Source organism: Zootoca vivipara, chromosome 2, assembly GCF_963506605.1.
Source record: "Zootoca vivipara chromosome 2, rZooViv1.1, whole genome shotgun sequence".
Lineage (NCBI taxonomy): Eukaryota > Metazoa > Chordata > Lepidosauria > Squamata > Lacertidae > Zootoca > Zootoca vivipara.
Window position 1 is genome coordinate 72,925,709 of NC_083277.1, and position 25,512 is coordinate 72,951,220.

General features: G+C 44.4%; 2 protein-coding genes across 2 annotated transcripts in view; one reads left to right on the plus strand and one right to left on the minus strand.

The window, feature by feature from the left end:
* The window catches only part of PPP2R2B (protein phosphatase 2 regulatory subunit Bbeta), a 232,005-nt gene extending 227,100 nt beyond the window's left edge, over window positions 1-4,905 (minus strand). Inside the window, exon 1 of the mRNA XM_035105326.2 lies at window positions 4,764-4,905. Within this exon, the coding sequence (XP_034961217.1) occupies window positions 4,764-4,842 (79 nt within the window). The 5' untranslated portion in view covers window positions 4,843-4,905. The remainder of the gene's footprint in view (window positions 1-4,763) is intronic.
* A 17,542-nt stretch (window positions 4,906-22,447) lies between these two features.
* The window catches only part of LOC118080310 (uncharacterized), a 76,786-nt gene continuing 73,721 nt past the window's right edge, over window positions 22,448-25,512 (plus strand). The window contains exon 1 of the mRNA XM_060271698.1: window positions 22,448-22,547. Within this exon, the coding sequence (XP_060127681.1) occupies window positions 22,466-22,547 (82 nt within the window). The 5' untranslated portion in view covers window positions 22,448-22,465. The remainder of the gene's footprint in view (window positions 22,548-25,512) is intronic.

Below are 25,512 nucleotides of genomic sequence, written 5' to 3' on the forward strand. Positions count from 1 at the left end.
TCTAGCGAACCAGAGCAGCGCATGGAAATGCTGTTTACCTTCCCGCTGTATCTACTTGCACTTTGATGTGCTTTCGAACTGCTAGGTTGGCAGGAGCTGGGACCAAACAATGGAAGCTCACCCCGTTGTAGGGATTTGAACCGCCGACCTCTGATCAGCAAGCCCTAGGCTCTGTGGTTTAACCCACAGCGTCACCTGTGTCCCTTCATGTACCCATTGCATTTATAAATGTCGTGAGCTGTCAGTCAAACAGTGGTATATAAAGCTACTAAATGAATAAACATAAAATTGCATCCGGAATCCAGTTTCAGCTTAGGAGCTACTAGACGCCTATCTTCAGTTTAAGGTAATGGCCACAGCAATAGCATTTGTAATATAAATCTAGTTGTTCAAAGACTTGGTGACAATTCCAGCTGCAGTTAATCAGTTTTGTCCCGCTCATTTCAACTGAGAATTAAGCATGTGCTAAGGGCAGCAATCCTATAACCCACCTATACCTGAGAGTAAACCCCATTGAGCTTAGTAGATTTTATTTCTGACTGCTGTACACATGCCTTACTTGCTTACTTCACCAAACCTTTATTAGGCATTACAGTGTACGCTTGCCTATAATTGCCCTGTAAATCTCTTTCATTGAAATAAGCCGAATTTGTGTAGGCGAGCCTAGGCATGTTTATTCAGAAGTAAACCTCACTGACCTTCAGGTAAAAACTGCACTTTGGATGGTTTATGTCCTCAGGTCCTATTCTGCACTGTGTTCATAATGTGCTTTTTACCCTTGAAGAGGTCAGGCTCTTACTGAAAATAAATATAGCAATTTTTTTTCTAAATCCCGGGTTTAATCTGACACTAAATTGATTTAATGCTTACAGTTCATTTTCATGCTGTGGTTCAAGACATGTTATAGAAAATAAAATTATGGCTGTCGATAAAACCTGCATGTAAAAAGCAATTTGGTATTATTAATGGCCATGATCCCGCCAAAGGAATGTCCTTGTATACTTGCATTGGGATCAATGGGAGAATTATGAATATGGGAACTGAAAGTGCTCGTTTCTGGATGTAATTTGGTTTGCTGTTGCTTTATCTCTGGATTTGCTTTATATTTTGTATTCTACTTTTATATCACCCTAAACCTACAGAAGTCCCACTGTTCTCAGTGGGGCTTAAGCTAGTCCTAGGAAAGCATTAAACACCATGTGCCATTTTGATTACCTTTCATTTCGCTCCTTTGCATTTTGCACACACAAAAGGAACAGAAGCACATTTTGTGCATTTAAGGATAACCTGGAAGCTATTTTAAGCTGCTGTGATATAAACTTCAGAGGTATAAAAAGAGCTGAAAGTGAATCCATTTATTCCTTGTATTATCCTACCGTAGTACTATCTTAGGATACAGGAAACCCAGTCCTAGCCATGCTTATCCAGAATGAAGCCACAAAGGATTCAAAGGGACTCACTAAACAAATAGGTGATCACAAGCAAATCAGGCGATTACCATGTTGTATATATCTTCTGGCATGAAAAAAGGCAAAGACCAAACTCATAGGGCAGGACTGATGTAAAGACCTTCCCTCTAATAGGTGTTGGTGGTCTCTTTCCATCTCCATTTTCTGATTTAGAGAATTCAGCAGTGTGGACACATAGAATATTAATTGTTTTAACAGATGCCATTTTTATGACATGTCATTTGCTGTAATAAGAGCAAGGACCAATAAGGGTATTATTATGTTCTCCATATCTACATGAGTATGATATCTCCTCCAGTCTGTTGGGCTGGTATATTCTTCTGAAAGTACAACATTCTCCAGTCATGCCACAGCTTGGGGAAGGGGAGTCATCATTATATGCCTTTAATTAGTTCTACAGAGATTGGTAAGAGCTGCCATCAAAGCCATGCAAACATGCTACTTCATAATTCAGCCTGGTATCACTTTGCTTACATAAATCTGAGTTTATGAATACTGACTTAGCGAGTTAGATGAAAGAATTAAATGAAACTTCCCTCCCCCCCTTATTAAGAAATCATCAGACAGCTAAGCTATTCTTCCAGAATTCCCTTGGGTTTGTATGGCACACGTTAACTAACACACCAACTTGAAACATTTATTTCTCTAAACTAGGGAATACAGACTTCCCAGTTTTCTGTTTATCCTAAAGCCATTATATGAATCCTTCTATACATGAGCAACCACAATGACCTTGGTGTCTAACAGTCTCATCCAAATGACTCACCAAACTTCCTGAGCTTAATTTTTTTAAAAAAATCTAGTAAATGTTTGTTAGATTCCAAATCTTTACTGGCAAACAAGAAAAACAATGGAGCAGGGATGAGGAACGCATTACTGGACTACAGTATATCTCTCTACACTAAAACAGATTAAAATTACTTCAACTTTCTAAGCATCTGGGTATGCTTGTCTAACAAAAAATGAACAATGTTTTTAGAGTAGATATGGCTAGAACGCAACATAAGATGATCATTCTGAAATATGGTTTGGGAACAAAACAGAATGTACTATTTGAAGAAAATTGAGTATCATTTTAAGGTCATTTTTGTTGTTAGGATCTGATTAAAGATGGCGCAGTTGATTAGCGTTCCTGCTTTTAACAACTGAATTGATTAATCAATTATAAACTAATTTACATAGTGCAGAACCTCAGTGAAGGTCTCATCTGAGAATTCTGAAAGAATGGGAAAACTTCTCTTAAGCATAAGATAAATGGCTGCAAAAAGAAGAAGAAGAAAAAGAGGGCACCCGGGAGGAACGTGGTGGCTCAGGCATGATGCAGGCCCAGCACCACTCACAGAGTCAGCACATGCTGCTTGCATCCTTGCTGGCCACCCTCTGGCCACTGCGAGCCATGCTGCTTTGGGGAGTGGTGCCCTGGACTCTGGGGTGCTTGGGGCTTGCACGCCACCTTGGGCTCCAGTGTGCCAACCCCAAAGATAAGTGCTGCCGGGAGCACCCCACTCTCGCCTGCCCTAGCTACACTACTGCAACACCTGTGCTCAGAGATCTGCAATGGTTGTTGAGTTGCGAGCCACGTAATATCCATTCCACATTTGTAAGAACTGGGTCGCTTCGTGTGGCAGTGGAACTCCCTGCCTATTGAGAGCAAGCAGGCACCTTCACTGTACGCTGTTAAAAACATGCTTGTTTAGACAAGCCTACCAAGCCGAGGTAGTTTTAATGTTTCAGAATTTTAACTTTTATTAAATAAATAAATGTGTGTTGTGGGATAGAGAAACCTGTGGCTTTTGTGTGGCTGGAATGCAGCCTACTGGTCAAAGATCCGTCACATCCTTTGCCTCAATCACGTTTGGCTTGTAGGCCTGCCCATCACTGGCATCCACCTGCCCCCAATGTCATCAAGAAGGAACAGGGCCCTCAGGCTGAAAAAAGGTTCCCCACTATAAAAACAGTTTATTGGATTAGAATGATGCCCCATGTGACCCTAGTAACCTGCTCAAACACTTTAAAAAATTAAATACTTGGATGGCCGATATGGGGACAATTAGAGGCCGATCTATTGCCTATCATTTACTTCCATCTTCTAGTCATAAATTACCAAACTAAACTAAAGTGGCTTTAGATGTAAAGATTAAAGACAACTAACTATTGGATTGTGCTCCTAGTTCTACTTATTGCTGCTTTAACATTTAATTAGCTGTAATTATATGCTATGGTCTGCTTGCATTCCTTGTATTAGCTATGCAACTGGGTCTTGACAGCATCAATCTCTGCAATACTTAAACACTCATCTAAAGCTCTCATAAGGAGGGCTTCTACTCTCAGCTACATGGAAAGAAACAAAATCTACACTCTGGGAAAAAATCTCTAACACTGCTTGTAAGTTTTAGAACTTAGATTCTTCTTGCAAGTACCTTCTATTATGACTAAAGAAAATGTGATTATCCCCCTTCTATCTTTATAGTATGGCAGTCTTGATATTACTTCAATGGGTGTAGCAGGGGGGAGCAGGGAGGAGGAGCTGCCCACCCCATAATCAATAAAAATACATAGCAAACTCAGTTTCTGCCCCCCTCCGAACAAAAATCCTGATTACCTCCATGATTACTTCCTGTGCACTATATATCAGTTATTAGAGTGTGGCATCAATGGCGATTCATAAAAATTCCTGACAGCAGATCATGCAAACTAGTACTGTCCTGTAGTAGAGAAACTTGCCCCAGAATGGCAAAAGTTCCTAGCATTCTCCCAGGCTCCAGAATCCTGAACATACTTTCCCTTCCAGTCTTCTCAAATTTAATCCTTGGCAAAACAGATTGCAAATACCTGATCTGCACAGCTAACCTCCCACCCTCTCCCCAATCTGTAAACAGAGTTGCACGATGTAAAATATGTTTTCGATGGAAACCCGTCCTGTAAAGGAAGTACAGTAACTAAGGTGTGTGGGATCATAGTCCTGCAGTCCAGAAGACCTTTCCGATGCTGTAATGTTTTGCACCATTCTCCTTGATAAATGGCTGACTCGCCGGGGAGATATCGGGCCACCCCCCACCCAGGCCCCACTGATTGCTCAAATCTTGTCGCAAGGCAAGCTTTTTTTGCTGGCACACCCCACCCCCACTCGCCCCGGGCACGCACTGGCTGCAAAAGGCAATGTCAGCAGAGGGAGGGGGGACGGAGCGGGGGGGCAGGCTCTCCTCCCACTTTCCCTCTTTCCCCTCCCCTCGGCTCTGATCCGCATCTCGCGTCCCACCCACCATCCCGCCGACGCTCCTCTCCGACCTGTACCTTCCGTGTGGCAGCTGGAAGAGAGGATGGTGTTCGGAGGTCTGAAGAGGTAAGGCAGGTAACGGGAGAAGCATTTCATCTTCCGGCGACAAATATGAAGCAATGAGGGCTGAATGCAGCCTCCTCAATCCATGAGGAGGAGCAGGAGAGATCCTCAGGCTGGCGAGGGAGGCTACATGGTGGACAGCGGCGGCGCACCGCGGCAGCCCTCCCGGCGGAGCTGCAAGGCGGCGGCAGCGAAAGCACCTCGGCGGCGGCGGCCGGACCCCATTTTGCCATCAGCGCCCGCGAGAACCGCCTCGCATTTCTGCCCGCGCCCAGCAGCAGCGCCAACTCCGAAGCCCCCCGGCGAGCGGGCCGAGCAAGGCTTCTCATTGGCTGCAGCGCATAGGAGCAAGATTTGCTGACTAAGACCCTCCCGCCTGTAAACACGCGCGCGAGGCGAGGCGGCGGGAGAGCTTCTCGCGACTCGCTCTGCTCAGCGTCCCGGACTCTGCGGAGAGCCCTGGGAATCAAAAGACGTTTCCTCCGCAGTGCCGGACGGACGGGGAAGGAAAAAAAAAAAACCTGTTACAGAAAGGGAAATTCCTCCGCATGTTTAAAGGTGCTTGACTGGTCGAAAAGGAGATGGTCGCCCTTCCCACCGCTCCCCTTATATTTTGGGGTGCTGGTGCTGGAATGGCTACCGGTAGAAGTTGTTTAGATTTTCGGCAGGGAACTAGGTTAACTGCAGAATCTGAGTTCATGGGTGTAAAGTACTGTAGGGCCTGTTTCCAAGTTAGGGCACAGAGGACTGCAGCTGTGCAGTAGGGTAAACATAAACATTAAACAACATAGCTGCCAAGTTATCCCTTTTTTACAGGGATTTTCCCTTATGCTGAATAGGCTTCCTCGCGAGAAAAGTGAAAACTTGGCAGCTATGTTAAACAATAAAACACACTCATATTTTGTGTTGCTTCAAAACATCACATTATACTTAATTACTTAGGTATAAATTGTACTAAATGCTTACATTTTGTGTAATTAATACAATTTAACAGAGGAGCATATTTCAATTGTTTCATTGCCTGATGGAAATTACATTGCAATGGAATATTTGCATCCTTCCTGCCAATGAACTGCCTCTACAACATCTCATCATTGGACTAGATGGACCCACATCTGGAGCTAACCCCTTTTCAGGGCATATTGGGAAATTACTGCCCAGTGTCACCGATTTGCCAGTTGTTGAATATAAATGCTTTGCACGATCAGATTTAATCCCAGAAATGCCATAAGTAGTATGGAAAAATCTATCTACTGACAAAAAGTATTTGTGGCAAGTTACATCTGCACTCATCTCTGGAGAATTCAGCAGTGACTTACAGCTGCTCAGAATTGGCCCATGCAGCTCACTAGTGCCTGTCGTATCTGCCGGCTGTATGGAATAAATGATAAAATGGTCGGAAACTTATACATATGAGCCACCAATAATCAGGAACATGACAAACAATGAACTGTTAAATATTGTGACCACTCCATTAACAATTCCAAAATTCAAGTGCCATTCGCAAATGGTTGAACGTGCAGTGAAGGAGGTTACTAGAGCATCTAGGATAGTTATTGGAGAGAAAAGACGTGATGCTACCATCAAAACAACAATGAACAATTGCTCTAAATTCCCAAAACAAGAGACAAATAAGGACTTTGCACCAAAATAGACGTTTAGTGTAAGGCATAAAAGCATATTTTTAGAATGATATAATATGGTGTACATGTACAATGTATAATATTGCATAAGGCATAATTTTATTAATTACACAAAATGTAAGTATTTAGTACAATTTATACCTAAGTAATTAAGTATAATGTGATGTTTTGATGCAACACATAATATGAGTGTGTTTTATTGTTTAATGTTTATGTTTACTTGTTTAGTACACCGTTTGCTTAATTGTTCCATATAATTTGTTCAAAACCATTGGTTTTTCATGGAAATTATCAACATGTTTTATCTTAATTAAATAAATATTGCAGAAGATAATAGTATGCAACTATTATTGCTCTACATAAAACCTAAAATTTATGTTTATTAGTTCACAATTTAACATACTGAGAATAAATCAGTCAAATTCCTATGTTTTCATCACTCGTAGTGAGGCAAAATTTCAATCTGTAGGAGCAGGGTCTAAATATTAACCGATTTGTCCCAAATTTGAAATTTGACTATGTTTATACCATACGCCTGATATAAGATCAAGGGAGGAAACATTTTCCAAAAAAAGTTTTTTATGACCCACCCTACTGTGCAGGGCGAGCCCATGTATGTTTACTCAGAAATAAGCCCTACTGTATTTCATAAGGTTTACTCCTAGGAAAGTGTCATAGGCATAGCTGCCAAGTTTTCCCTTTTCTTGCGAGGATGCCTATTCAGCATAAGGGAAAATCCCTTTAAAAAAGGGATAACTTGGCAGCTATGGTCATAGGACAGCTGGCGAGCAGTGCATATCTAGCCATGTGCACTGAAAATTAAGTCCTGTGTGACTTGTTCCCTTGGAACTGGTGATACTTGTGTTCCAGCTAACATGAATAGGGTTGGACTTCAGGAGAAGGAAGAAACTTAAAATCAAGGATCTGCAGCAGGCATCCCCAAACTACGGCCCTCCAGATGTTTTGGCCTACAACTCCCATGGTCCGTAGCTAAGAGGACCAGTTGTCAGGGATGATGGGAATTATAGTCCAAAACATCTGGAGGGGTGAAGTTATGTACTAAGCTTGGATCCTAGAACAATAGGCAAGTAGGATCGTAGAATGCAACAACTGATTGGCCTGCAGGAAAAGACCAATCAGGCTCCAGGAGGGAAGCAGAATCAGCCAATCAGACGACTCGTTGTGTAAATAATGTATATAAAAGCCTGAAGTTTGGGGGGCATTTCATTCACTGTTTTACAAGCTGCAGTAAAGAGCATGAAGTCACCACTGGACTCCGTGTATATTTCAAGTAGACTTTGGTCAAATGTTATAACCAGCCCTCCACCTTGTCCTTGCAGAAATGCACATAGGGGTTGCATTTTAAATTACTTTTAGCATCAGGGATTTGGGCTAATATTTACTTTACACAGCATAGAAGAAATAAGAACATGGGTAAAAATATATAACCTTTATATAGTGCTTTTCTCACATCCAAAGTTTTGCATATAGTCGTACCTTGGAAGTCAAACGGAATCCGTTCCAGAAGTCTGTTCAACTTCCAAAACGTTCGGAAACCAAGGCACAGCTTCCGATTGGCTGCAGCAAGCTCCTGCAGCCAATCAGAAGCTACAGAAGCCCTGTCGGATGTTCTGGTTCCAAAGAACACTCACTTCCAGGTTTGCAGCGTTCAGGAGCCAAAATGTTTGAGTCGCAAGGTGTTCAACTTACGAGGTATGGCTGTATTTTCTTAAATATTCTTAACACCCAGGTGGGTCAGTGATATTACTTCATAGTACATATGAGACAGTGGAAGCTGAAAGTTCGTTACTTGCTACCTAAGGAGGTTGAGGCAAGGGAATGACTAAATGACTCCATGGTGTCCAAGGCTCACATTCTAAGCCACTGCACTAGATTATTTTAAAGATATTCTAGAAAGGATTTTGTCGCAATTACATTGGTTTATCCCTGGTATTTGCTCAGAGAGATCAATATGCCCATGGGACTTCTCTTCCTGATTCTAATGGTTTTGGGGGTGATGTTGGGATGAGGGGAGGCTACTCCCATCACAGTGTGCCATAGTTCCAAACCTGCTTCTTCTTTCTCATTGCAGAGATTTAAAATTTCAAAACCATGCATGCTAATTGCTTACATACAATTAATATTGCATTTGTTGTTGTTTAGTCGTTTAGTCGTGTCCGACTCTTCGTGACCCCATGGACCATAGCATGCCAGGCACTCCTGTCTTGCACTGCCTCCCGCAGTTTGGTCAAACTCATGTTCGTAGCTTCAAGAACACTGTCCAACCATATTGTCCTCTGTTGTCCCCTTCTCCTAGTGCCCTCAATCTTTCCCAACATCAGGGTCTTTTCCAAGGATTATTCTCTTCTCATGAGGTGGCCAATGTATTGGAGCCTCAGCTTCACGATCTGTCCTTCCAAGGAGCACTCAGGGCTGATTTCCTTAAGAATGGATAGGTTTGATCTTCTAGCAGTCCATGGGACTCTCAAGAGTCTCCTCCAGCACCATAATTCAAAAGCATCAATTCTTCGGCGATCAGCCTTCTTTATGGTCCAGCTCTCACTTCCATACATCACTACTGGGAAAACCATAGCTTTAACTATACGGACCTTTGTCGGCAAGGTGATGTTTCTGCTTTTTAAGATGCTGTCTAGGTTTGTCATTGCTTTTCTCCCAAGAAGCAGGCGTCTTTTAATTTCGTGACTGCTGTCACCATCTGCAGTGCTCAAGGAGCCCAAGAAAGTAAAATCTCTCACATCTCTTCCTTAGGGTCAAACTATATTGCATTTAGTTTGACCCTAAGGAACTCATCACCCTCTTGAATACTACAGTTCATGATCCAGGACATGCTGATTGAACATTTTCTGGGTTTTCTTGACAGAAACAGGAATGTGCTTATTAGCTGCATGCATAAGTAGAAATGTGATTGAAAGAATGTATACAATAAACCAAGTATTAATGCTTCTTGAATTGGCACTTTGTACTTCACACATCTTTAATATTTTATACAAACCTGGGTATGAAATTAGATTCATTCAATCTCTTTTCCCCCTTTTTAGTACTACTCGGAGCATTGCCTCCAGCTTTCCTGACAAATAAATGTGTGGTATCAATTCAAGGAAATTATCGCTGCTTGAATCTCATTTGTTTAGCACTGTCAGCTTTGAAATTACCTACTGTATTTGATAAATGGAAAATGTTAAGAAGGACTTCCCTAAGACATTGTTTATGCCACTGTTCGGGGAAAATTGCTTGAAATATATCTCTGAAAATTGGATTAGAAGAGGAAGTAGTATTGGAAGAAAGCATAAAGAAAAATATGTACATTTGTCTTCAAGAGTAATATGAATATAAATAAATAAATAAAGCGTTGGTTTCCAAGACACAGGGTCTCAATAATTGTTCCAGATCAACACTGAAATGGTTTGATTTTAGCTTTAAACTGAAATATATGGTGTTTTTTGGCATGGGTGTAGCCAGGATTTATGGTTTTTTGGGGTGGGGAGAACCTCAGTCAAGTATTTTTATTGATTTACTTGATTTAGTGGGGCAGCTGCCCCCCGCCCCCCCCCCCCCCGGCTACACCCATGGTTTTTGGTCTACACTAGAAACATTTATTGATTTAAATCTGCTCCCCTAAGCATTGCCTATCCTCTCCCTTCACCCCAAGCTACAGTATATATAATTGGTGGTTTAGCTTTCCCTTGGAGTAAATTCACTCTACTTTAAAACCATATGCACAAAAATAGCCATAGTCTCATGGTAGCTGGCTCTTATTTAATTATTTAGGCTGAGATTTTAGGTTGCATTAACTAATAGCACTTTACTTTCTATGAAAACGGCAGAATGAAAACTGTGAAAGCAATTAGCAAGCAATGTAAAAAGAAGCCAATGAAATTGGGCTCACAGCCAAATCCAATGATATTGTAGAGTCAGATATCCAAGGTATCCAAGATTTTAAAGGCTTGATTCCCAGCTGTCAGTAATATGTTACAAAGTTGCATACCTATATACAATATGATGGAAGGTCATAGGAACTATTTCTGATTTAGCATCCAGAAATCACTTGAAAATGAAAGGTTGTCTGCTAACACAAGAACCCTTACACTAGCAGACGGCAGAGTTTTAAAGTTGTGGAACAAAGGACCCCATGCAACTGTTGGAATAGTGGAAGCTTGTTGCAGGTATCTTCAGAGAGCTTTTGAACCCTAAGCAGAATGGGACCCCATTCTGAGCAAGCAGGCTAGGATCTGATTCCAGTGGAGGTGTGGCAGGATCCATCAGAGCAGTAGCATGGGAGGAAGAATCTAATGCTAGAATCTAGACCGAATGGGCCTGAGTCCCTACCTTCAGATCCTGCCCTGCCTGAGGAATTAATCCCCTTCACTCAAAGAACTTGTATCCTCATGGCAACCCATTAATGTAGGCAACATGCCTGGAAGGATTTGTCAGAAAGGAGAAGTGCTCAGTTCCAAAACAGAGGCCTGCCCATTTATGGTCTTTGGAACTTTCCATGGTGCTGACTTGCCTCATGTGCCCAGAAGGATTCTTGTCAATATTAGGACAATAGAAATGCAATGGCTCAAACAACATGAAATCATCCCAGGGTTCTCTGAGGTGCGGGTGAAATTGGGGGAAGGACTGACGGATTGACACGGTTTTGAAATATTTGAAATATTTATTCCTACCTGGCTGGAAAAGAGTTAATCCACCTCCAGCCTGACTGACATAACATTCTGGTGGGGGCGGGACTGTTCCCAGTTTAAAAGGAGGGAGCAGCGGTTTTGTCAGTTGAGGAGAGTGAGAGGGTAGGTGTGAAGAAGAAAGTTGAGAGGCCAGGATAGTGGGGATCTAGATGAGGTTCAGGAAGGCTCGATGTTAAATGTTTGACAGAGATTATCTACAACCGAAACGTAGCTTTTAAACACATGAAACGTTAAAGAAACAACTATGTTCTAAGGTTAATAAAATTCTTCTCTTTTGTGCCAAGAAGTATCGTCATTATTTTCCCAGCAAGGTATCGGGACTCTCAGAAGTGGTAACTCGTTAGAGGACAAAACTTACCTCAGGAAAAGAGGCAAACATTTGTGTCTTAAGAGTAACACTGAGGAGGCTTAGAAAGATAACCTGGGGTGTCAACAAGTTGCCAGCGTGGAAAGGGCAAACTTTTGCAGTATGGGGAATCAAGCCGAGAGAGACCCTTTACTGGTGGCAGGAGGTTATTCTATCAAACAGCCTAGAGTTTTGTTTTGTTTTTATACCAGGCCACGTGAGCTGGAAGGAGAGTCTCTTTACTTATAAACCCACAAGAATAAAGGGGTTTATTTGGAGGAGGTGGGAGAAGAGTGTGGGTGGATTCACCTCTGGATTCCTATGTTGCTTTTTAGTAATAGAGAGGGGGACATTCGTCACAGACTCATCCCCTTAACTCACAGCAAATGTGCAGAGTGCGCAATGAGACCTCCCCCTCAACCCTGGAAACTGAAAGTAGGAAATTAAAGACACCTTGTGGAAAACACAAAACAACAGCAGGGGAATACAGTAGGGTCAAATACTTCTGGCTTGGATCCCCAGTACTCTAGAAGGTGCATACCTAGTCTTACTCATATTAGTTTTATTTGTGCCCCAGTTGTCCAAACATGTCATGGAGGCTGAATAGGTGTGCTTGCAGTAACAAGTACAATGAGTTCCCATAGTGCAATAGAGATCCCCTGTCTCCCCCCCACACACACCCTTCAAACCAGCTCTTGGAGATTGGAAGAACCCCCAGAACAGCACACAGAAGGAGATTATTAAATCGGGCAAGGAGAAATGCTTGTGCTGATTGAAAAATGGCCTTACAGCAATGTTGAATTCCACCCAAAATTAATATAGATGTATAGCCTGTGGTAAATGATATACATTGATTAACATTCTTGTCCTCCATAATGCAAGTAGAAACTGTGCACCAAAAAAGGTGGCTTTCAACTCCAGCAAGCCAGCAGTAAGAAAAACTTCATTTCAACTTCCAGCTCTCACCACTTTGGGCCTGCAACAGAGGAGATGAGAAGGGCCATTGTGATGAAAAAGTTGGTTTTGCTGGACCAGTTTGATCAACAAGTGGTTTTTGCCAACAAAGGGTTAATGAACGGCAGCCTCTGATCGGCTGTGGTTCCAGGAGGGAGAGTTTAAAAGGAGAGGATTTGAGAGACAGTTGGTTTGTTGAGAGGGTTGGTTGAAGTGGGTTGGAATTGAGGTTGGGAGATAGGTAGGGAGACAGGTTGAGGTAGAAAGAGTTAATGTGAGGAAAAAGTTGGTTCTGTGGTGTCCTGTAGGAGGAATAGACCAGAATTTTACTGGGAGGCAGAGATTGAGCCAGGATACGTAGGAGCTGGAAAGGAACAACCTACTTGGGACTCAAATCTAGTCTGGAGGGGAGAGATTCTTCTAAGGAAAATAAGAAACTCCCAAACCCAGTGAAGGGAGGGTGTGTGGAGGGCCCTTGGGTATATTACTTAAGGTACCTTAGGAGCAGGATTGTTAAAGGGGGTGGATAACTGAAAGAAAGTATCACCGTATAAAGGAACCAAACCTATAACGCAAAAACAACTGAGGACGAATTAAAGTGTAATCGGACTGTATGCCTGAAGTAACCTAAGTTTAATCCATTTGTGTTATATACTATCTTGCCTTAAATAAATCTTTTTTATTTAAAGAAAAACCGGTCTGAGACTCCAACTTACTAAATATCCCCTCACAAAAGTCCCCCACAGGATATTCTGGGCTAGAATTTTAAGAGGAAAGGAAAAGAAACCTTTTAGATAAAGGGTTGTTCAGTGAGGTGGGAGAAATTTTTCTAAGTGAGAGCGGGCCCAACGGCATGAGAGGAAAAAGTGCTGTCACACCCCCTGCATATTAATTGGTGGCAGCGCCATGATCTGAAGTTTAAACCCAGACAGAAACGTACCCAGAGACACAGAACAACCAGTTTAATAAAGTGGTGAAGTTATTTTATTAAAAGGAAAAAAAATTCTGTCAGAAAATGACCAGCAAGTGCCAAGCCAAAGAGACTCGGGATGACCCAGTGCAGGGAGCTACTGCATCTGAGGAGAATCCTAAAATTGAATTAGAGATGATGAGACTAAGATTAGAAATGGCTAAAGATGAAGCAGAGAAAGAAAAAGAAAAGACCAGAATCACAGCTAACATTCAGCTAGCACAGATACAGACAGAGAGATATGGCAGAGATAGCTAGCTCATGAGGAAAAAGAGAAAAAAAGATATGCCAGATCAGCCCAAGAATACAGAGAAAGGGAGGCCAAGACGGCCCATGAAAAAGATACTGTATGTTTCTTTTAAAAATGGAGGAAATTAAGCTGAGGGCAGAATTGCCACAACCAATGTCAGGTGGATATTTTTCCTCAGCTAATATAAAGAGGTTTCCGAAGTATGTAAAAGGTGATGATGTGCAAGTATTCCTACAGTATATTTTTTTTAACGGACTTGTAAAGACTTAAACATTCCTGAGGGAAACTGGATGCTGTACTTGCGCCCTCAGATATATGGAACTTTGAGTGAAATATACTCAAATCTCAGAGAGGATGAAACCTGATTACCTCACATTTAAAGAGTGTGAAAGTGCGCTTTGGTCTTACCACAGAACAAAGCCGAAGCCTTCCATGTCGTTGGTAGACTCTCCAATGTAGACTATTTGGTTGGATTAAACTTGGAAGGTGGACATTGTGAAGTTTTCCAAGTAAACACGCTTAAACCTTATTATGAACAGGGCAGAGGGAAGGATAAGACAATTGTGGAGACCCTGTCACGAAACCTTTAGATAAAGGGACAAACAGGCGGTATATGTGTTTATTTAATTGAGATACAAAAGTTTGTAATGTGGTTTAAAGTGTATTTGCAAATTGAAACAAACCCCCCAAGTATTTTTCAGTTCCTGCCCATTGCTGTGTGGAGGCTGGTGTATGCAACCTCGCCTATGCAATGATTTTCAGGGGTGGGACGTGACAGAAAATTTGGTTTTGCTGGAGTGGTTGGATCAACAAGTGTCCCCCCCCCTTCTTTCCCTGCCAGCAAATGGTTAATGAATGGCAGCCTCTGATTGGCCATAATTCCAAGAGGAAGGGTTTAAAAGGAGAGGATTTGAGAGATGGTTGGTTGAAGTGGGTTGGAATAGAGGTAGGGAGATAGGTAGGGAGACAGGTTAGGAGACAGGTTGAGGTAGAAAGAGTTAATGCGAGAAAGAGTTGGTTCTGGGGGGAAAACAACTTCCACTCTGAGTGTATCGTGAAGGAAAGCCTCCTTTGCCCTGCAAAACATCTGGAATGTATACCCTTGTGGGATCTGGCTGGTAGAAACTTTCTCCATTTCAGGAGCATATATTCCATCAGTTGTTCAAAGGGTATGTGTGTGCAAAGACCAGCACAGTTATCCCTTCAAGTTTGTTCCCAATACGGCAGATAGCATATTTTGCTTTTATTGTGAGTAGCACAGAGAGAGGGACATGAGCTGACTGTGAAAGGTCCCAGAACTACTAGGAACAAATAGTTCATTGAGTGCTGCAATGCTCATCACTCCTGATCACTTTTAGGACTCTCTCTTTTCCATATCTTATGGTAAGAAAGGCAATAAATTGTATACAGTGCAGTAGTTAATATGCTAATATAGTCAACATGAAGAAAAAGAAGTAAATTAACCCCCCCTCAAAAAAAAAAGAATGTGGGGAGAAGGATTTCTGCAATTGCAGAAAGGTCCATGCTCCCATTTTAGTGACAGGCTAATTGAGGCTTTCTTAAAACATACCTTTAAAAAAAGACACATCATTGCTACCTGTTTGCAGCATAAGTTATCACCACAAGAAGAACCAAAACAAAGTCATCATTGACTAAGCAGTTAGTGCAAGAAAACAAGCTCCTTTTCATTTCAAGAAAAGTAAAAGGAAACCCACCTTCTGTGACCCCTATGTCAATATTTCCTTTCACTTGACTGAAGCACCACAGCACATCTTGCATGAGGTTCTCAAATCCTGCAGATAGACACGTCGCCCCATCAAAAAAATGAGAAAGAGGGTCAAGATTTTCTTTTTTAATTAACAAATGGAGATCTATGTGTAGTCGCTGCCTTGTCCGAATAAAAAGAAGGAAAAATGTGTACTTACCTGGAATCATTCTGCAATGCAAAGAGATAACCTAGCCCTCTGGGAAAGTAGCAACATTATGCCCACATTGTGAATTGCCTTTCTGTCTGCTTTATTCATGCCATCTGAGGCTATTTAAAAAATGGTGCAATCGGAGTCGGCTCCCAATACATCATTGGCAGCATCATTGTAGAGTCAGGAGGCCAGCAGTCACATTCTTTATCACAGCCTCTCTTCATCAGAATACTAATGCAGACACAATAGTTTCTGTTTCGTCTTATATATAAAAAAGTGCAACAAAATAACAGCTGAATTGTTGTTTTTTAGAATAAAATAAATGTTTAGTCTTAGATTTAAAGTGGCTGTCCCCTCTTTCTGCTGTATATGACTCTTGCTTCTTCCTTTCACTTCCCTCTGTTGTGATACATATACACACACCACCACTGGTCTATCAGAGGCTATCATGTACAATAGCTAATAATTAAACCTCTATGTTCAAATGTAATTCACATTGCTATTAGATGCTGGTGGCACATGGCAGGAGATAGTTGGCCACTACTGGAACTACTTTATCTTTGATCTGATCCAGAAAGCTGATTCTTAAGTGCAATGAATGTGATTCTTAAATGCAAGGAAAATATCAAGTTCAACTGACCAATTCATTACACATAAACAAGTGTTCATATAGCTTTTCATTAATCAATGTTTATAATGCTTTAGTTGATTGATCTATGGATTAATCTTGTTGATTAAAAGTTGATTAAAATTACTCAAATGCCACCCTCCTGTTTAATGATGGCAACTGAACATGTTTCTCTCAAGAAGTGAACTACAGTATTTTCTTACCCTTTCTGAATGAATTAACTGTTTATGTAGTGATGATATTCCCTGTTGAATAGCCTCTGCCTTACAACTCACATTTAGCTGATTCACAGTGGATGAGGTCACCCTCCTGTTGTTTTGGAGGGAATATTACATAAATTATAAAGACTGGCTGCTAATCATAGGCCCTTCAAACTGGCATACTGTACTTAAACTCAGCAATTTACAATTGCCAGTAATAGGCCAAAACTGGCATAAATACAATACTAATTCAAAACATCTTTAAACTGTTTCAGGAACATAATGACCAGATGTTTTAGGATACTTTTTAAAGAGATACTTGTAAATCACAGTGTTTGTGAGGACTCCTCATCCTTGTCCCGCTGAAAATAGTTGTGGGAATGAACTCTGGTGGAATTATTACTCTAAATGCAGCATATTTTTTTATCAATACAGTATATGACACCTCATTATTATTATTATTGCCAAAAAACAAAAACAAAGCACTGCTTACAAATATTATATTTGATGAACTTTGCAAGTTCTTTTTTCTCTTTATTACACATTTTATAATATTTAAAGGTTTTAAAAAGCCAGAGGGAGACAGTATGTCCCTTCTACAGGCTCCATATCTCTTCTGCAGTGACCACTTCACACTGGGTCATGATGTGACCATATGAAAGTGTCAGTGCCTAAATTTACTTCTTTTACTTTTGTATCAGGGGGCTTTGATTTTACCTTCGTTTACCTACATAAAATGTAAGCCACCTTGACTGGTTTTACAGAAAAGTGGTACTTAAATGTAGCAAATAAATAAATTTCCTAGTTCTAGTAAAATGATAGGATTGCCCTATTAGTAATTCATCTAATCACCAATAATTAGAAAAGGCAATAAGCAGATCTTCTTGGCAATGTTATTCAAAATAAGATTGCAATACCACTCTTAAAATTTGAAATCTGCCATTATTAACTTCACTGTAGAAAATGTCATTTTAGAAAAACAAAATGTGCATTGATCCTTGGCATAATAAGTGTATGTGAAGTTCTTTTCCCTAGAATAATGGATGAACATTAATTATTTTCATTATGCTATTCTGAACCCTGTTTTCTCCCTTTATTGTCAATATGATTTCCCCTTGAACCGAACTTGAGTTTGTCCCATACAAACCTAGAAATATATTTTTGCTATTCTTTGAAGCATCTTGTTCTGCCTACTATTGGAGAATTTTAAATAAAATTAGGCAAAATATTCATTTTTATGACCAAAATTATTCTCATTAGAGAGAGTTTCATTCTTCCCCATAACTCAATATTTTTTCTTATATCTTTCCATGTCTTTACATAAATATGAAATATATTAGAGTTTTTCGCTGTTAACCATATTTCCAGATTTCTCAGGGTCTGGGGTCTCATATTTCCACCTATTTCTCAGGGTCTGGAGTCTAGATCCCCCACTTTTAATCACTCTTCTCCTGCCCAGTGTGGCCGGCCACCTGCATTGGGGTGGTGTCCTGATGGAATAGCCCCATGGTCATCATAGCAGCCAGGAAGTCCTGAGCCACCCCAGAGCCAGCTGCTTGGGCACGGATTTCAAAGTCCGCCAGCACCAGCAGTTGGGGAGTCCTCAATTCCACCTGCGAGACCAGCTCTGTCAGCTCAGGCAGGGAGACCGCTGGGCAGAGAGGCCATGGAGGACTCCCAGCAAGAAGACCTGGGAGGTGTGTCTTGGGCAAACATGGGGCAAGGGTGTTTGCTGTCCCCAAGATGTGGGGCTTAGCTTTTTTCAGATTTTGCCGGAAGAAGGCCAGCTCTGACCGAATTACTGTCTTCTGCAAGTAAAAAAAATCTGGGTCAGATGACACTGCGAACCCCACCCTGGATGGGTGCAAGAGAACACAGAAGCAGCCCCATGCCAGGAAGGATAGGTCCCCCTATGGCTTGGGCCCAATCCCTTGTCCCAGAGGACCTCCCTGGGCCCTGCACCCTTCTGGGAAGAGGTGGAAGGACAGCACCAGGAAAGGGGGCAGAAAAAGCCTCTGGCCAGGGGCGTAGGAAGGGGGAGTGATGGGGCGCTCCGTCCCGGGCAGCGTGATCCCAAGGGCGCCATCGCGGCTGCCCCCCGCAGGCAACAGTCCCCGCCCCAGAATGCGCACCACGCCCCTACGGGCGGCATGCCACACCCCAAAACATGCACCAGTCCCACCCTGCCTGCTTTCCGTCCCCGGCGCCAGAGCATGAAGCTCCGCCACTGCCTCTGGCCACATCTTCTGCGTTAAAATTCACTGGGGTGTGTGCTCTTGGGGGGCTGGAAGCAACCAAAGAAATGATTACAAGAAGGCAAGATACTTACTCTGAGGTGGGGGAATCGCCATGAAACAGCCAGCAGTAGAGAAATGCTGCTGGCCGCTAGTTTCCTTTCCTCCTCACTTCCCCAAAGGGGAATATCAGAGGTCCTGTGGGAGGAAAGATTGTCTCAGCGTCAGGGACCAGTCTGGGCCAAGGTGGCCCTCCTTTGCCCCCATCACAGAGTCCCTGGCACTCTCGAGCCATAAGGGTTGCCAGTTTGGGATTTGGGCTAAATTAGGGGCCAAATGGGACAGCGGACTCTCTGCCCCAGAAATGTGACAGTCCGTTGGGTAAGGGATGGGGGTGGGGGAACCCTAAAAGTACTCCTGATGCCATCAGGACACTTACAGTGAGCAGCTGGAGGAGGGTGCCAGCATTGGGGGCTTCCAGAAGGAGACCCCCCCAGCAGGCTCTGGAAGTGCCGCTTCAGTTCCTGTGGGAAAAGAGAGAAGAAAGGTTGAGTGCTGGGTTAAATCTTGCACAAGGGTGTGAGAAGAAGAAAGAGCTGTGCAAAGGGAAGTCAAAGCAGAGGACATACCTCTTTGTCCTCCTCCTTTTCTGTACCCCCAAGAACAGCCTCCATTGTCCTATGCAGGATAGCACTGACCATATCGCAGTTCAAATGGGGTCTCATTAAGCTGGAGAGAGAAAGGGAAGGGGTAAGACTTCCTTGCCCCTTTCTCCCTCCTGCCTACTCTTGCCCACCTGGAGCTCCCCCTGGAGTTCTGTCCCCACCCCACCCACCCCCGCCCACTCAACTCAGTTGGAGGAGCGCCTCCAAGGCCAGGGCCAGGCTCAGGGGGCGATCCCTGAAGTGCTCCAAGTGGCCAAAGATGTCCTGAGGAGATCAGAGGAGGAAAGTCAGCTCCTTCCAGGGGTCTCCGGAGGACGGCTCCGGCCCCAAATGCCAGGCTTGTGTTTCCAGGGGATTGGCCACCCCATGTTCTAAGCCAGAAGGGTCTTCCTCTCTGGCAGATGCACAAACCCGCAAAACCCCTCTCTGCCCCTCCCTCCCCATGGGGGTCCCTCACACCACCCATCACTCACCATAATGGCTTGGGCCGCCCCCTGCTTGGAGCAATTCAGGGTTTGGCGCCCCTGAGCCGAGCTGCCTGGTAGTTCTGGATAACCTCCAGGAGGTAGAGCTGATCTTCCTCCAGCAGCTGAAATGCAAAAGTCAGGCTGTCAGTTCCTCATGGAGGGGAGGGCTCCTCCGCATCTGAGAGTGCACAGCACAGAGTGGAGGACAAAGAGCCCGGGCAGCAGGGGGCAGGTCTGAGGGATCCACTCCATGCTCTAGTTTTATCCAGTACTCACCCCTGGGGAAGGGATGTGGAACCCCAGCACATACCTGAGCCATTGGCAAGCCCCTGGCAAGGCTATTTCAATAGTTTTTTCCTGGATTCCATGTCCTACTACAGGGGACACCCCAGCCCCTCCCTGCTTCCTCCATCAGATCCCACAAAATGGTGTGGTCGCTGGGAGGGGGGGGGCTGGGTTTCCAGGTGATGGCCCAGATGGACCTTGAGTTGGATCCAGCCATCTGGCTCTATGTATCTTTTGACTAGCTGCCCCCCTAGCCCATTCCTGCCCTCCTCTGTCCCAAAAAGGAAGGCCATTTGCTCACCTGACACCACAGGCTGCTCCAGGCCTTGCAGGGGGGCCACCCTGTTGCTGCAGCTGATCAGGCATCTTAAGCACCTGAACCTCGAAGAGACGAGTAGAGAGAGCGACTCAGAAGCCAGCAGCCCCAATTGTTGGGGGGGGGGGTTGTGTGTGAGGAGGGGCATCTGGCCCAATTCCTTCCATCTCTCTGCAGTTCAGTGACCTGAAAGGGCATCACCAGAGCTGGAAAGAGGTAGCCCAGAGCACAAAGGGCTGGCAGAGAGAGAAAGGAGGCTCCAAGTGCTATGGGTTCAAGAGCTCCAGCCCAAAGGAAAGAGGAAGCATTGCCAGCTGTTAAAGGGCTGCTCTGCCGCATCTTCTTAGGACAGCCCTGCCCTTCCTGGAGAGGGAGGAGACCCCTAGGAGGGTCCTCCAAGCATCAAGGTGTCTCAGAAAAGGGGAACATGAGGAAGGTGCTGGAGTCTTCCTTGGAGTCAGAGAGACCCCCCAGGAAGGGGGAGAGGTCCGATGTTGTAGAGCAGCTGGAGAGATGCAAATAGGAGCCAGGCAGAGGTGTAGTGGGTTTGAATCCCCACTCAGCCATGAAGCTCCCTGGTGGACCTTGGGCCAGCCTAGCCTACTTTGCAGGACTGCTATGAAGATAACAATTGGTGCCAGGGAGAACCATGAAGGCCACCTTGAACTCCTGGAAGGAAAGTGGGCTAGAAATGTCCTAGTAAATGTAAATGATGAGAGGGGAGAGAAAAGGGGAAGACAGGGAAAGAGTGTGGCGGAACTGAGCTCTCTGGAGAAGACTAGCCAGGTCGATTTCCAGAGAGCTAAGGCTGAAAATAAAGAACAAAAAACAAAATAAAAAGTAAAATAAGTGTTAGCATAAAAAGTAAAATAATAATAAAAAATCAAACGTATCAAATAAAAGTAATTAATCAAATAACAATAACAATCAAATGAACACCTCTCCTTATCTTCTCCAACCACCACCAACTCCTCTCTCCTCCACTTGCCTCACTACTAACCCACAGTGGCTGCCTGCAAGTCAGTGGCTTTTAAGGGAAAAGCAAGAGATGTCACAAAGGAGGGCAAGTACTTGTCACCGTGGCAAACTCCCCCCCCCCTTGGACCTGGCTCCTCCTGAGAGGTGATGCTCCTCTATCAGAACTTTGAGGCAGTCCACATCAACAGTAGGCTGCAAAATAGCAAAATTAAGTTAAAAAATTCATCCATAACAAATTCCAATTGTCAAAAAACAGGTTTTAAGTGCTTGTGGTCACCATGCTAAGTAAATAAACCAGAAAATTACACTTGCAACTGTATCTTATTTTTTCCTTCTTTTAAAAATGTGTGGGTGCGTGACAAGAAATTTTCTGTACCTGGTGCCACCTGACCTTGCTACGCCACTGGGTAAGACATGAACCAATGGTTTCAAGTTACACAAAAAAATATTCCAAATAAACATCAGGAATGGACTCTCTCGAAAGGTGATGGTCTCTCCTTCATAGATTTTAAAGCAGACAGAGGCTGGAATGGATCTGTCATGCACTGCTTTAGTTGAGATTTCTCCATTGCAGGGGGGTTGGACGAAATGACCTTCGGAGTCCCTTTCAACTCTACAGAGTTATTATTCTATGAATATTACCCTGATAGCTTTAGCTGAGTCTCTGGTGTAAGCACTGCAATCATTTTCACGTCAGTGAATGCTCTTGGGCATTATAGGGCATGGAGGGTTGGCAAGGGAATGGTTTGGGAGAGGGAAATCCCTGAGGAGAATGGGGATACAATGGCAGGAAACCGCTGTGCCTGTATAATAAGATAACATGCTTTGGCAGCGGAGGTACTTGAAAGGAACAGCCGGCTTTTTTAGCTGGGATAATTGTCTGAGTCGAACGTTATAAGGAAGGGGGGGAGGAGGAAGCGGGGATTGGCGGAGGGGATTCGGGGGCGGGAAGTCGGCTCCTGCGCGCGGGACCGAGCGTGCGCAAAACTGTTCTCGAGGCGCGAGAGGAGGACGGTTGAACTCTGGCGCCGATTCCGCCCACGGTGGGGAGGAGCCACAGGAGCCTCGCGTAGCAGCAGCCGCAAAGGCGCTCTCATGGCGCCTGGGCTGCTGCTTCTTTCGCTGCTCCTGTTGGCGGTGCACGTCCGCTTGCTGCCTGGCGACACGTGGGATGCAGGTAAACGAAGGTTGCGCTGCGAACAGGTGTTGCCGTCGCAAGCAATGCAAATGAAAACACCCACAGCAGAGATGCTGCAGCCCCATCCCGTCCATTGTGGAAAGGCTTGAACTGTATTTGGTGCCTGTACCTGAGATGATTTTACCTCTGTCCTTTACTTTCCAGCAGCTGCCCAAGGCTGGGTTAGCAGATCCAGAGCATACACACACCTGTCTTGTGCCCTTGGCAGTTTTTGTCACTATAAGGGAAGGGGGGGGGCAGAAGCACCCAAGGAAGACGGAGGTTGAACACCTGCATTGCATCAGAAGGTCCCAGATGTCACCCTGGCATCTCTAGGTAGGGCTGGGGGAGATGTGAAATCCTGGAGAGCCTCTGCTAGTCAGGGCAGACCCATTCGTGATTAAGTACAGCAGGGGCAAAACTAGGGGGGCAAGGGGCGGGGCCAGGGAGGGGAGGGGCCACAAAGTGGGGACATGGGCGGGGCTACGGAGCCCAGGTGAAACTGACTCTGGTCTCACCTTGGCGCCACGAAGCTTTTTGCAGTCGGAGGCGCTGGGGCTCTGCTGACAGCACGCAGCCAGGGTGCTCGCTCTGGCCCGCCGGGCTGCCCCGGTGCACTATGGCCAGGACCCTGACGGAGCGCACAGCCGTGGGCGATAGCAGCGCTGCTGGTGGGCAGAGGCGGAGCACAGCCCAGCGGAGCGCGAGTTCCCCGCCGCGCTTGGCCTTGCCGGAGGGCGCGACGGGGAGCTGGAGGGAGGGCGAGGCGTGGTGGGCGGGAATGCCGAACTCGCACTCCACCAGGCTGTGCTCCGCCTCCACCTCTGCCCACCAGCCCTGCTGGCAGTGCCGCTCTTGCCCACGGCTGTGCCGGCCCTGCTTCTAGGGGGGCAGCTGCGCCCCCTGCCCCGTGCTGGGTACGCCCATGAAGTACAGTAGTTTCTGCTGTGTAATAGTCACAGGATGCTGGCTCTCTGTGGGAGAGGTGAGGGGGTGGAATATCTTGGAAGAGGTAAAGGCTAAGCTCCATCCACACTTTTGCTTGTGCCTAGAAAGCACAAGTCCAAGCAGTTTTCCACTTGCCCCACTCATTTCTTAAAAAAACCCGAAATAATGGCAAGGTGAGTTCTTAAGGGAATTCTTTCTGTTTTCAGTTTTGTGTGTTTAGTTTGGGCCAGGACATAGAATGCTTAGTTCTTAGGATTGTGTTCAATGAAGTAATTATGTTAGTGCAAGGACTTTACACAATGGAACTTTCCAACCTGTTCTCTCTCTCTCTCTCTCTCTCTCTCTCTCTCACACACACACACACACAGAAGTAGCCAGGTGTTTTTTTTTTGGGGGGGGGACAGAAACTCAGTTAAGTATTTCTATTTTTATTGATCTAGAGGGGCAGCTGCCCCCCTGCCCTCCCTTGGCTACACCCATGCACACATCCCAGTTTGCTTTGGGTTTCCCCCAACTCTCTGGAACAGATTGTGGGGGCATATGGGGAGAAGAGAGGACAGAGAAATTCTGTTGCACAAGTAGAAGTCCTTGTGCTAAATGGACAACTTTGTTGGATACAACCCTTAGCCTTTACCATCCTATACTTCTGTAAAGAGGGTAGACAATAAAATGTGTTGATTAAATTTATGTGTTGATTAAATTTACAGAATATACTTCTGTAGAGAGGGTAGACAACAAAATGTGTTGATTAAATTTCAGGTGGCGAGTGGGCTCATGGAGAAGGAATTTTTGTTGTCGAAGATGACATAATGAAAGATGTTTTTAACTTTATTTACTAAATTCAAGTGAAAAAGGTAAAGGTAAAGGGACCCCTGACCATTAGGTCCAGTCGTGACTGACTCTGGGGTTGCGCGCTCATCTCGCATTATTGGCCGAGGGAGCCAGCGTATAGCTTCCAGGTCATGTGGCCAGCATGACAAAGCCACTTCTGGCAAACCAGAGCAGCACATGGAAACGCCGTTTACCTTCCTGCTGTAGCGGTTCCTACTTATCTACTTGCATTTTGACGTGCTTTCGAACTGCTAGGTTGGCAGGAGCTGGGACCAAGCAATAGGAGCTCACCCCGTCGCAGGGATTCGAACCGCCGACCTTCTGATCAGCAAGCCCTAGGCTCAGTGGTTTAACCACAGCGCCACCTGGGTCCCTTTAAATTCAAGTGAAATAAACATGCAAAATTAGATCAGTTTTTAAGTCATCAGAAATTTGTCTGTTGCAAACAGTTTCCTAATGCAAATTACCCTAATATGCATTGGGGGGAAACTCAGTTCTGGAAAACGCACACCTCTGCCTCTTCTTCAGTGGATATAGTTTTTCTAGGCAGGTAAAGGTGTTGTAAAAATAATAGACAAGGATTCCAAACTGCAGAGCACATGATTAAATGAGAACACGTTTATTCACATAGACACAGTTTTTAATGCTCCACACAGTTTGCGTTGTTAAGATGCATCAAAAGTAGATTATATGAGTCCCTTAAATTTTGAGTGTGTTTATAGGTTCTTAAGTAAATAAATGAAAGCTGTAAATGAAGTATCTTAAGGTTGGTTCACACATTAGTGAACCATGCCGCATGTATGAGCTTTTGTGAACTGCCTCAACTTCCAACACCAGTACTATTTCCAATGGCTAGAAATTCTCTTTCCAACCTGCACCTTGTTTTACATTTTGGGCAAGCTGATATCCCCTGTTACTCTTGCCCACTCACCTCAAAGCTGCTCCAGCTTCTCTTTGCCAGAGAGAACAAAGAACGAGCTGCAGAGGCAGTTCTTAATTTCTCTCTCTTTGGCAGCAGTGTTTTTTCCTATTCCAGCTCTTGGCAAGAGCAACCACCAGAAAAAAGTGGGAAAATAGCCCATTCATTTTCTTTGTTCTCTCTGGCATGGAAAGGTTATAATTGTTGTGAAGCTGAGTGGTCAGTGGTAGCTTTGAGCTCCCTGGGATCATGGGACAAGGAATGCAT